We start from the raw sequence: 13662 nt of genomic DNA, 5'->3' as shown, positions 1-13662 counted from the left end.
GAAGACTACCTACTTTATCACTGTGTGTTTATTGTCCAGCTTTTCAGGATAACAGAAAACCAGTGACTGCTGCCTTCCTCAGGTTTATGCTGGAACTGTAACTCCTGGGTCTGACATGGAGTAAACTCACATTTCTGGTGGCCAGTATTGTCTCTTGTTGTGCCCAGTGTAATAATCCACATCAGACCCAAGAAGGACTTAAATTTCCAATGTAAATTCTCTGGGGCCGGAACCTACAGTTTAACAATGCATAAGCTCTCTGGGGAGGGCACAAAGTGAGATGCACAGCGCCAAAGTGCATACTATTCAGCTGAAGATGCCTTCCCCAGAGAGCTTATGTTTTGTTCAGCTGTGGGTGCAAACCCCAGAGAGCTTACACTGGAAATGTAACTCCTTAGTCATCTGAGGTGGAGTAAACTCATTTCTGGTGGTCAACGTTATTCTACTGCTATGTCCAGATTGGTAGAAACAACTTGACACTATCAGATGGGCACAGCAATAGAATACATGACATAGGAATAGAATATCTTGGCCACCTTTTACTTCACCTCAGGCCAAGGAGCTAAGTGCTTTAAATAGGAGCCAGTGAGACCAAAATTGTCCTTGTATGTAAGTCTGACACTGGGCATCCCAGTTTGGGCACAATCTCACATGCAAGGTCATTTGCATTTTTTTAATTTATCTTTCTGATTTTTGCAACTGGAAAGAACAACAGGGGGTTTGTTTTATGAAGTATTCTCATGGCACTGCTGCATTTAAGAACCATTACTCTATTTGAAAGGAAAGTTTCCAAAGCTGAAGTTCTGCGAACTGCTCAGAACTTCTTTGGGGCTCTGGCCCACAGCTACGTTTTTGGTAGCACAGGTCTGCTAATCTTCTCCAGGGTCTGTGCAGAACTAAGGAAAACCCTTACCCCAACCTCCTGCTGGCTCTGGGTAGGTATTTCCAGGGGACAGTTTGTTCAGCTACTGGCCCTGTATTGCCTTCAAGCATGGTTGCTGGAAAGCAACAGTATCCAAGTGAGCATGCTCTGTGCCCTTCTCTCATAAATGGGCTTAAAGGAAAAGTCACCAAATGCAGTTCTGGGCTAATGTAAAGTCACCCCACCCCCTGTGTGATGTCATCACTCTGCGCCCAGCAAGAAGAGGAACTGCCCCCTGTTGGAAGACGGACACAAAAAAGCTTTTTCTTCTTTCATTAACAGATTACAGCTGGAAACCAGAAACCTTTAGCCTCAAATTACAGCTTCCGCCTTTCTCTCCTGCTCCTGTGTCTCGAAGCTGCACTTGTAGGAGGCAAACAATCAGTTCTTTTGTAGCCTGAGAAAGAGCCCTCAAATCATTTCTGATCCTGAAAGCAGCAAAAACAGAGGAAAATGCCTGCAGGAGCCTCTGCTCAGGTAGGAGATTGCCCTCAACTTCCTGCCCTCTCTGTACAAACCCTGCTGCAGCTTTCTAACCTGGGACACGGCCAAGTCCTCCCTGACTTCAGTACGGTCTCCAGCAGACCTGGGGCACGGAAAAGGCTCCTCCTGACCCTCCTGATTTTAAGGAGGGAGATCAGGAGTCCCACAGAGTGAGACTTTGTATCGCAGGCTCTGTGTACCTGCTTTCTATTTGCTATTATCCTACTCTGGGGCTATGCTATGTGATTGTGCATTATTTACATCCAGAAAACTCTCTCCCTTCCCTGCACTGGGATATCTCTTGCTGAATGTGATGCAGAAGGTGCTGAGTGTTACTGATTTGTGTTTCAGGTCCCAATAACCTTTGAGGACATTGCTATCTATTTCTCCCAGGAGGAATGGGAGTATTTAAAAGAATGGGAAAAGGAGCTTTACAAGGATGTGATGAAGGAGAATTATCAGATGCTCAGCTCACTAGGTAAGAAGGCACAGTTTATCTTTTTTTTCTGAAAAATATTGGGAGGGGGAGGAAAAGAAATATTATTTGATTATAAATTGAGTGAAAGCCTCTGTTTTGCAGCTCAATATAAGCAAGGCTTTTTCTATGATTTTCTCTAACATAGCTTAAGGGAGAGGAATGAATGACAATCCCAGCCAGAAAGAGAGAAGAAGAGGCAGGGCAGAAAGAAATAAGAATCTAAAACTTGAAATGATAAAGTCCCAGGAGAAAGGTTGAAAGTAAAAATATGTGGAGAGAGGAGATGGGGCTGAATGAGGAGGGAGAGAAAGATGGATGAGAGGGACAGGACCATGGAAGAGTGAATGAATAGGAGAGGGATGGGAGAAGGAGAGAATGAAGAGAATGTGAGAGGGCAGTAGGGAAGAGCACCCAGGAAAAAGATCTAGGCATCATAGTGGATAATACTTTAAAATCGTCGGCTCAGTGTGTTGCAGCAGTCAAAAAAGCAAATAGACTGTTAGGAATTATTAAGAAGGGAATGATTAATAGAACATAAAATGTCATAATGCCTCTATATCACTCCATGGTGAGACCACACCTTGAATACTGTGTACGATTCTGGTCGCCGCATCTCAAAAAAGATATAGTTGCAATGGAGAAGGTACAGAGAAGGGCAACCAAAATGATAAAGAGGATGGAACAGCTCCCCTATGAGGAAACGCTGACAAGGTTAGGGCTGTTCAGCTTGGAGAAGAGACGGCTGAGGGGGGGATATGATAGAGGTCTTTAAGATCATGAGAGGTCTTGAACGAGTAGATGTGACTCGGTTATTTTCACTTTCGAATAATAGAAGGACTAGGGAGCATTCCCAGAGAGTACCACAGCCAGGCTGGCAGAGGGTCCCGAAGGGCCGAAGACGACTTCAACAGAATGCGATTGAAGATAGCTCTGGAGAGGCTCCTGCTTGACTGATATATTACCTTACAAACTGTTTACTTAACATACCATATTGTTGGAGTTTGCAGTAGACGGAAAGAGGTCTGAAGGATAGAAGGGCTAGCAGAGGTCATTATGGTTAATGTTGATTCATTGTTGGTTTGGTTACTTTGATATATTGATGAGCAACCCCAGAGGTCGGGGGTATGGGGAGTGATAATTGTCTTCCTCCATGGGATACGGGCACATTGAAATTGTGCTCCAGGTTAAACAGGGAAGGGTTGTGGGAGGGGAGAAGGGAGGGGACGGGAATAGGATTCTCGATATATAGCTTGGTTGTTGGGTGTACCCTTATTAATGTGATGGGGGGTCTGCTAAAGGGGGGAACGGTTGCCCTTCAGCCGGGAGGAGAAGGTTTGAGGTTGTAGAATGACTTCCTTTAAATTCTTCTCCCTAAACGTGAAAGGTCTCAATTCACCACGTAAAGAAAATTATTGTTCAAGGAACTGGACAGAATGAATATTGATGTTGTAATGGTACAATAGACCCATTTACGGAAAAGATACCAAGGTCTATGTGTAATCCTAAATACCCACATCAATACTGGGCTGCAGCATCGGTTACTTCAAAATATGCTGGATTGGGGATACTGATCCACAAATATTTTCTTTTTGAATTAAAGGAAACCTCTGAGGATCCTAATGGCCACTTTCTTCTAGTGAAACTGTCTATAGGGGGAGAGATTTACAGTCTGGTGTCAATATATGGTCCCAACAACTCCCAAAAGGCGGATTTTTACAATTCTCTAAATCAATTACTGATCCAGGGCCGAAGGCTCTCTGATCCTGGGAGGGGATTTCAATTTAACTGTTAACCCTCGCCTAGACACCTCACTGGGCTCCAGCTCAGACTCAAAAAAAGCTAAGGGGCGCTGAAAGCTCTCATTCGATGCCAAGGCCTACGTGATATGTGGAGATCTCGATATCCAACTTCGAGAAATTATACTTACTTTTCTTCCCCCATAATAGCATAGCTACTCCAGGATAGACATGTTCTTATGCAGCGCAGGTTTACTTCCTAGAATGTCTAAGGCTGACATTGAACCAATTTTATGGTCTGATCATGCTCCAATTTGGTTTGCATTACAGGTCAGGGATTATGATCAGGGTACCAGATTCTGGCGGCTCAATGAGTCTCTCTTAGATGATCCTGCTTATGTATCGCAGGTGGAGTCAGAAATCCAGGAATACTTGCAAATAAATGACAATGGGGAAGTTAACCCGGTAGTACTATGGGATTGCCTAAAGGCGGTGCTCCGGGGCAAATTTATTGCGAGGGCGGCATTGTTAAAGAAACAGCGGGAGCATGAAAGGACGAGGCTACTTCAACAGCTTAGGGAGTTAGAGCGCATCCATAAACACCTGTCTCTCCTCGGTGACCTACACCCAACTTGATGACCTCAGAAATCGCATTGCAGCCTTAGATGCGGCATTCATTGCCCATCAAATGCAAATGACCCAGCAAAGATATTTTGCTGATGGGGAATAAAACTGGTAAGGTTTTAGCTAATATTTTGAAACGTTGGCAAGCTCAGGCCACAATTGTCAAAATAAAAAGCAAGGAGGGCGACATGCTGACTGATAATAAATCCATTAGACGGCGCTTCCATCAATTCTATTCTGAACTACACAAGGGATGAGGAGATCTGTATGGGAGACATGATAAATATTTAGCGGCCTCCAAAGTTCCGGCTTTAGAGGAATCCCAACAACGGATATTGAACAAGGATATCTCGGAGCAGGAAATCATACTGGCTATCCGCTTCCTCAAACCTGGGAAATCACCAGGGCTTGATGGTTATACAGGGCGGTTTTACCAAACATTTGCCCCATGCATCGCTCCTGTCTTAGCTAAGTTCGAGCTAAGTTCTTAAAGAGGGGTCATTATTATCTTCAACTGCTAATACTGCTGGTATCATGATTTTGGCTAAGCCGGGGAGAGATCCCACAGTCTGCGGTTCCTACAGGCCGATTTCCCTCATAAATATTGATTTAAAAATCTTGGCGACCCGGCTGAATAGTTTTATTGCCCACATTATCCATCCGGACCAAGCAGGATTTATTCCTGGTCGCCAAGCAAGTGATAACGTTCACAAAATCGTCGACATGTTTTGGTGGGTAAAGAAACATAATATCCCAGCGGTAGCTTTATCAGTCGACGCTGAAAAAGCGTTCGACATGGTACACTGGCCTTATCTATTTGCACTATTACGTAAATTGCATTTTGGGGATTCCTTTATACAGTAGATTCAGCAGTTATATACTAACCCTCTAGCTTTTATAAAAATAAATGGGGGTTACTCATCCACCTTCCCGGTGCGGCGGGATACTCGTCAGGGATGCCCTCTATCACCCCTTCTTTTTGCAATTATTTTAGAACCATTCGCAACTCTGGTGAGAAATCATCCTGATATCAAAGGGGTAGAAGTGGGGCCTTTTACTTCCAAACTGTCTCTATTCGCGGACGACATATTGATACTGGTAACTGAACCGGATACATCCCTAAACCATGTGACTGTAGCCATGGAAGAGTTCAGTAAGGTCTCCGGCTTAACTGGGAAAAGTCGGAAATTCTCAACAAAAATCTTTCTCACTCTTCTGAACAGGAACTTAGGACAAGGTTTCGATTTAAATGGGCTCAAGATAAATTAAAATATTTAGGGCTATACATTAGCGCCACACAGACCTGTTTCACTTAAACTATGACAAATTGTGTCTATGATTCTCAGGGAATTGGAGGAGTGGAACAGATATAGCATTTCCTGGCTAGGCAGAATTGCTGCAGTCAAAATGACTATCATTCCTAAATTGTTATAGCTGTTTCAGACCTTGCCGATTGAAGTTCCCAGACAAAAACTGTCCCAGTGGCAAAAAAGATTGATGCTTTATGTATGGGGAGGTAAACGGCCCAGGATTGCCAGACACACTCTCTACAAGCCCAGAAAACGGTGGGGGGGGGGGGGGATTGGGGGTGCCAAATTTAGAACGGTATTTCATGCAGCTCGCTTCAAAACGATTGCAGATTGGCATAAGCAGTCTTATCCAAAGCCGTGGTTTCTATTTAGCCAGCAATAGTTGGCGACTTACCTTTATGTAGCCTTTTATGGCAGCCTAAGCACACCTGGACGATACATCCAGAGGAGGTCCTACCACCCACCATGTTACTTTCCCTTCGACTTTGGGCTGCCAAAAGATGTATGCTCCTGGGGAAACGAGAATACACCACTCTACTTTTTGTATGCCAATAAGAATTTTACCCCGGGATATGAAAATCCAGCTTTCCAGAGGTGGAAGGACTGGGTATTAGTACATGGGGACATATATGGGGTCCAAGGGCCTTATCTCTTTTCAGGACTTGCAAGCAATATACGGGATGGAGGGGTCTGATATTTTTTATACCTCCAACTACGTCACTTTGCACAGTCTTCTTCATTAAGTGAACACCTCCAACTCGGGAAGTCGGAGTTCGAGAGCTTTTGTAACAAAGCAGATTTCACATTTAAATTATTGTCAGTGTTATATAATCTGTTAGGAATGGAACCATTGTGAAAACTACTTCAATGTTGGCGTGGGAACAGGATTTACATGTTGCTTTTTTTCCCAGGAGTGGGAGGGGATTTTTACAACATTGGCAAGGGGCTAATTGCTGCTTCGTTAATTGAAAATTCACTGAAGATGTTGTTTCATTGGCATTACTATCCGACTCGCCTACATCGTATGATGCCACATGTATCCGACCAGTGCTGGAGGGGTTGCCATAATGAGGGTAGTTATCTGCACATGTGGTGGGCTTGTCCTCTTCTTCGTCCACTGTGGCAAAGCTATTGACTCCTGGATTCAACGTTTGTGTGGCATTTCTGAAAGTTTACTTCCACAGCATGCATTACTGGGTATTCCCATGATTGTGGGAAAGGAGGGTCTTAACAGATTAATTATATTTGTACAGCTACTAGGATTGAAATTGCAAAGAAATGGAAAGTCTACCCAAATACCGACTCTGGCCGAAATACGAGTTAAATTGGGGCACATACATATCATGGCCGAGATAACTGCTAGGCTTAAGAAACAGCTTCGTCAGTTTCAGGACACTTGGACAGTCTATATTACATGGAGGAGGATTACTTGCTTGATATTTCCAACTGAGACACTAGTATACAGTTCTTTGGTTATCTTTTCTGCTGTGATTTCTTTGATATTTTGTGACTAATATTCCCTTTGGCAGATTGCCTATTTATTGTTCCATTATTACTTTAATCTATTATCTCATGTGCGCTATTAGCATATGGGGGGAGGGGGGGGTTGGGAGATAGACTGTATAAATTTAACAGAGACAAAGACAAGTGGAATGTGGTCCATTCACTTTATTCTTATGTGGTTTCATATATACATTTATATGCCTCTACATAAGGTTATTCTTGCTGTTACTGGAATGATTCTAGTTCTATGTTCCATGTGATTTGTGCCGGTTACGGCTTATGTATATGTTTAAAGCTTTTTCCATATGTCCGTTAATACTCTAATAAAAATATTTCAATTAAAAAAAAAAAGAAATAAATGGCTGCTTCATGGAGCAGCTGGTACAAGAGCCAACAAGAGGACAAACTATTTTAGATCTAGTCCTTAGTGTAGCACAGGATTTGGTGCGAGAGGTAACAGTGCTGGAGCCATTTGCCTATAGTGATTCAACACGATGAAAATTTGGACTTAATAACTGGAGGGCAGGCACTAAAGATTTTTAACTGTGAAAGAACTTAACCTTCAAAAGGGTGACTATGATAAAATGAGGAAAATGGTTTAGGGAAAAACCTGAAGGCAGCTGCAAAGGTTGAGTTTATATCGGGCATGGACCTTTGTTTAAAAACACGATCTTGAAAGCCCACACCAGACTTCTTCCACGCATTAGAAAAGGTGAAAGGAAGACTAAATGACTACTGGCATAGTTAAAAATAGCTAAAAAAAAAATATATATATATATGTTTCAAGAAATGGAAATGAGATCCGAATGAAGAAAATAGGGAACAGCCTAAGCTTACTGGGAAGTTTAGATGCAAAGTATTAATAAGGAAGGTAAAGAGAGAATTTAGAAAGAAGTTTGCCATAGAAGCAAAAACTCAGAATAAAAACTTCAGGTTCAGCCTGAAAGGGAATCAGTTGGATCATTAGACGATCGAGGGATAAAAGGGGGCACGTAGGGTTGATAAGGCCATAGCAGAGAGGCTAAATTTAATTCTTTGCTTTGGTCTCCACTGAGGAAAATATAAGAGGAATACCCATGTCAGAAATGATACTTAAATGTGATGATTCAGAGAAACTGAAACAAATCTCAGTGAACAAGGAAGGTGTACTAGGGCAAACTGGACAAACTAAAGCGTACCACATCACCTGGAGCAGAGTACTGAGAGAACTGAAAAATGAAATTGCAGTTGTAAACTATCATTAAACTAGTCTATGGTACCTGAAGACCGGAGGGTTGCCAATGTCCCAGATTTTAAAAAGGGATCAAGGGATGATCCAGGAAACTACAGACCAGCGAGTCTGACGTCTATGCCAGGCAAACTGGTAGAAACATTCATTAAAAAAAATTACTTAATATATAAATAGGCATAGTGCAATGGGACAAAGCCAACATGGATTTAGCCAAGGGAAGCCTCACCAATCTGCTAGATTTTTTTTGAGGGTCTAAATAAACATGTGGATAAAGGTGAGCCAGTTGATATAGTATATCTGGGTATCCAGAAAGCATTTGACAAAGTCCCTCATGAGAGACTTCTTAGGAAATTAAAAAATCATGGTATAGGGGGGCAGTGTCCTATTGTGGATTGGGAACTGTTTAAAAGACAGAAACAGAGAGTAGGGCTTGTTTGAGAACTTTTCTTCTTCTTATCTTGGGAATGGATATACCAAAATGTTGTGTAAAAAAAATAAATAAATAAAGATTTGTGCTTAGCATGAAGACTATTCTCCATTTTTGGTGAGCCACCCTCTCCTTCAGTTTTATGTTTTAGAGGAATGCACTGTATAGTCTGGTGGAGATGGAGAAATTTGATGCTAGGCATCTTCAAAACAGAAATCACAATTTTTATGTATCTGGACCCCTTCTATTGACTATCTCACAGGGCTAGAAGTCAACTTTTGAATGACCTAGGTTGTGTTACAGAAGCGGACCCTTAGGCCGAAGTGGAGTTGGCACAACCTGCAGGGAGGAGCTCCACACGACCCCACTGTTGGCAGGCGGAACTGGCTGGAACAGAGGCCCAACTGGAGCTTCACGAATATCAGCCCTCATTCCCCTTAGTTTGAGCCCTCTGGTGCTGAGGCTGGCTGGGCTTAGGCGTGGGCCTCTGTGGAGGTGAAGATCCATTGTGTAGAAGAGGATGCAGACCAGCATGGTGAAGAAAGTGGAGACAGGACAGGCAGCAGGCAAACAGAGACAGGTTCAGACTATGATCAGAGGCAGGCAGAGTTCAGTCTGTGTCATGGTTCAGGTAGTGGTCAGGGCAGGGAGAGTTCGAGCAGGCAATGGTCAGAGGCAGGTGGAGGCCGAGCAGCGTCGAGGTCCAATCCAAGGCAAGCCAGAAGTCCAATCCGAATTCAAAGCCAGGAGTCCAATCTGAATGAGATGAGGAATGAAGAGGAGAAAAGAGGTTGAGGAACCACAGGAGCAAGATGAGATGATGAAGACAGACGAAAGGAAGACTGATGAAGAAGACAAGAATTTAGAAGACAAACCCGGACTTCCAGGGAACCAGGAACAGGACAGACACACAGCGGAATCGGGAACCAGGAAACAAGGATCAGGAGCGCAGAGGCAAAATACTTCTCCAACGGAGTTGGCCTATTGCTGAGGCACTGAGGAATATTCTGGCCAGCTTTATATATTGGAGTCCCAGTGATGTCATCAAGCAGTGCCAGCCATGGTTTCCCACCACTGGCTCTTTAAGAAGGGCAAGGTCAGCGTGCATGCATGCCTAGGAAGACCTGGGACAGAGGTGGCATCGTAGGCTGGCTTGAGCATGGCAGTCTGCTGCGCTGACGAGGAGGAGAAACATTGGAGGTCCCAGGAGTAGGGAAGGCTGGCAGCTCATGGCAGGCTACCACATGAGAGTCGGGAGGTTTCCCTCGGCATCTGCAGGGTCCGGCTCGGATCCAGGGCTGCAGGTAAGAACGGTGGTCTGCGGGACAGGCCTGCAGATTGCTGAACACAACAGGTTGATTGGTCTCATCCTTTCTGTTGGTTTAATGGACGTTGATTTTTTTCTTTTTATGCTGATTGGAAGGTGGGAGGGGAGATGACTACCTTCTTAAATTTGTACTACAACTTCGCTTTTCTAAGACATGGTGTCTACTGAACAAATATTATTATGTTCAATATTTCATTATTTGTTTTGTGATTCAATACAAATACTTCAACCATAAAACCATGCTGAAGCATTGGGTCATTACAAATATACTGCAGACAAAAGGGATATAACTGCTATTACCCCCAAGTTCTTATAAACCTGGGGTTCCTTCAGGACTGCAAACAGGCCTGGTGTTCATGATGGGCAAAATATGCCAATTAGGCTTCTTCTTAGGCCATATATTTATAGATATGTCTGAATATTCAGTAGGTCCTGAGCACCAGATCTGCTTATGGCCCTTGTGAATGCTAGGAAAACCTTGATCATTTCACTGTGAATTTCCCTCATATCAGGTAATGTCTGCCTTTATTTTCTTATCCAGAGATCAATGAATGCAAGGAAGGACATGAGGAGACACATCCTGAGGAAATGACTAAAACTGTATCTGAAAAAGATGGAAGGGATACCTGCCCATGTTGTGATTGGGAGAAAAACTGCTGGACTCATTATAAACCAGAGGAAGGATTAAGAAACCCAACAGGAGACTTCACTGGGAGTGTGATTCCCTGTGAGCAAAATATCAATGATACCCACAGAATGGAGCATAATAGAAACGAGACAATAGTACAACAGTCTGTATGTAATGATTGTGGAAACTTCTACATGGATCAGGGAACTCTAAAGTCACAAGATGGATTTCATGGAGATCAGAAACCACATAAATGGATGGACTGTGGCAAGAATCTCAGTCAGAAGGATCCTCTCCCAGTAAATGAGAAACTCCACACTAACTACAACAGACTATTTCTCTGTAATGAAGATGAGAAATGCATCCTTCACAAACCAGACCTGGTAACGTCTAAGAAAAACCACACAGAAGAGAAGCAATTTCCATTAACTGAGTGTGGGAAAAGTTTTAGTCAGAAGGGAGCTCTTACACAGCACCTGAAAACCCACACTGGAGAGAGACCCTTTCCATCCACTGAATGTGGGAAAAGCTATATTCAGAAGGGGGACCTGATGATACATCAGAGAACCCATAAAGGTGAGAGACCCTTTGCACATACTCAATGTCAGAAGAACGTCATTTATAAAGGAAGCCTAATAATTCATCAGACAACTCATACTGGGGAGAGATTTCCTTGCACTGAATGTGGAAAATGCTTTATTCGGAAGCAGAGTCTTCTGATACACCAGACAATCCATTCAGGAGAGAAACCCTTCTCATGTAAGGAATGTAGGAAAAATTTCAGTCAGAAAAGCGATCTTACTCAGCATTTACGTATACATACTGGGGAAAGACCCTTTCAATGCAATGAATGTGGGAAAAGCTTCAGTCATAAGGGAGCACTTAGACAACACCTGAGAATTCACAGTGGGGAGAGACCCTTTACCTGCACTGAATGTGGGAAAAGCTTCAGAGAGAAGGGATGGCTTACACAACACCTGAGAATTCACACTGGAGAGAGACCCTTTATATGCACTAAATGTGGGAAAAGCTTCATTCAGAGGGCAAATCTTCGATATCACTTGGCAAGTCACACTGGAGAGAGACCCTTTACATGCACTGAATGTGAGAAAAGCTTCAGTCAGAAGGGAGCGCTTACAAAACACCTGAGAATTCATGCTGGAGAGAGACCCTTTAAATGCACTGAATGTGGGAAAAGCTTCAGGGGGAAGTGGTGGCTTAACCAACACCTGAGAATTCACACTGGAGAGAAACCCTTTACATGCACTGAATGTGGGGAAAGCTTTAGGGGCAAGGGATGGCTTAACCAACACCTGAGAATTCACACTGGAGAGAGACCCTTTACATGCACTGAATGTGGGAAAAGCTTTATTCAGAAGGGGGACCTGCTGATACATCAGAGAACCCATGAAGGAAATAAGCCCTTTCTGTGCAAGGAATGTGGGAAAAGCTTTATTCGGAAGAGGAACCTTTTGATACACCAGAGAACCCATGAAGGAATTAAGCCCTTTCTGTGCAGGGAATGTGGGAAAAGCTTTAGTCTGAAGGAAGATATTCTAAGTCACCTAAAAGAGCATTGGTGATCTGAATGGTGGAGAATAGTTGAAGAGTGAAATTCTCTAGTGAAGACTTGCGGAGTAGCTTCACGTGTTGACCTCACTGTATAACAACTTAATCAGATGTCAGCAAAGTGACTATTACTTTTTAAATATGAAAAGAAGCAAAGAGACAAATCCATGATGGCCGCACATTGCTCAGAATAAAATGGTGCCCTTTTTCCCCTGCCCATCACAGTGTCACTCCTTCTGGTCACTCTGGATCGCCTCACCCATTTATTAAGTTAAACTGCATAACTTTAGGCAAGTATGTTCAGCAGGATGTGTATCCCATTGAATATTCAGAACAAGTTATTCAGTTAACTTTAATTAGATAATTTGTCTGCTAGCCAGCTTACTGAATATGCGCTCTATAAGACTGTGAGGGAGTCGGTTAGACAGATGATTGAGGGTTAATGGGGCACTTAAGCAAGATAAGGTCATAGTGGAAATACTAAATGAATTCTTTGCTTCAGTATTTACTGAGGTGGATGTAGAGGAGATACCTGTACCAGAAACTGTATTTAATGGTGATGATTCAGAGGAACTGAAACAAATCATGGTAAACCAGGAAGATGAAATAGGGGGAAAAAAATCACCTAGACCCCTGCAGTTATCCCTTCCATCTGTCACATCCTCAATCTATCACTTTCCATTGCAACTGTTCCTATCAAACATAGTGATCACACCACTCCTCAAAAACCTCTCATTGGATCCTACCTTCCTTTCTAACTATCCCAGCTCTCTCTTCCTTTTTTCATCAAAAGTACTTGAATGTGCTGTTCACTCAATGTCTTAAATTTCTTCCATCTCCTGCCATTCTTGAGCCACTGCAGTGTTTTTCACTCTCTACATTCCACAGAAACTTGCAAAAAGTTCCCAGTGATCTGTTTATTGCTAAAACCAAAAGCCTGAATTTTATAAGTCCTGCACACGTAAAATTCAGGGATTATGCGCGTGGCCCGGCCCTGCGCACACTGTGCGCATTTTCAAAATGGCCCAGCCACGCACGTAACCCCGATATGTGCAGAAGTGCCGAGCCAGAAGAAAGGGGCGGGCCTGGGGTGGGGTCTGGCAGGGGAGGGGTGGGGGCAGGCCAGGACAGCGCCATGAGATGCTGTCCCGAGGAAGCGTGCACTGGCAGCCAGCCGGTGCGCGTAACTTACTTCTGCTCATCAGAGCAGGTAAGTTAAAAAAAAAAAAAAAAAAAAAAGGGTTAGCTAGGGTAGATTTAGGGGTCGGGGTTGAGAGGGGAAAAGGAAGGAAGGTTAGGCAGGGGGTAGGGAATTTCCCTCCCAGTCTGCTCCTTAATTGGAGCGGACTGAGAGGGAAATCTGGGAGGGACATGAAAATCTGGCGCACATGTGCGCGTGGGAACCGTATTTTATAACATGTGGC

The 13662-nt window shown here is 43.5% G+C and overlaps 1 protein-coding gene across 1 annotated transcript; it reads left to right on the top strand.

The window, feature by feature from the left end:
* Positions 1–1275: 1275 nt before the first annotated feature.
* LOC115083820 (gastrula zinc finger protein XlCGF57.1-like) lies at positions 1276–13310 on the top strand. The gene is made up of 3 exons (XM_029587842.1): positions 1276–1399; positions 1757–1883; positions 10583–13310. The coding sequence occupies exons 1-3, from the start codon at positions 1376–1378 to the stop codon at positions 12250–12252; spliced, it is 1821 nt and encodes a 606-aa protein (XP_029443702.1). The 5' UTR covers positions 1276–1375; the 3' UTR covers positions 12253–13310.
* Positions 13311–13662: the final 352 nt, after the last annotated feature.

Source organism: Rhinatrema bivittatum, chromosome 2 (assembly GCF_901001135.1).
Source record: "Rhinatrema bivittatum chromosome 2, aRhiBiv1.1, whole genome shotgun sequence".
Lineage (NCBI taxonomy): Eukaryota > Metazoa > Chordata > Amphibia > Gymnophiona > Rhinatrematidae > Rhinatrema > Rhinatrema bivittatum.
The sequence above is the reverse complement of the archived record's forward strand: the minus strand, read 5'-3'. Positions and strand labels throughout refer to the sequence as shown.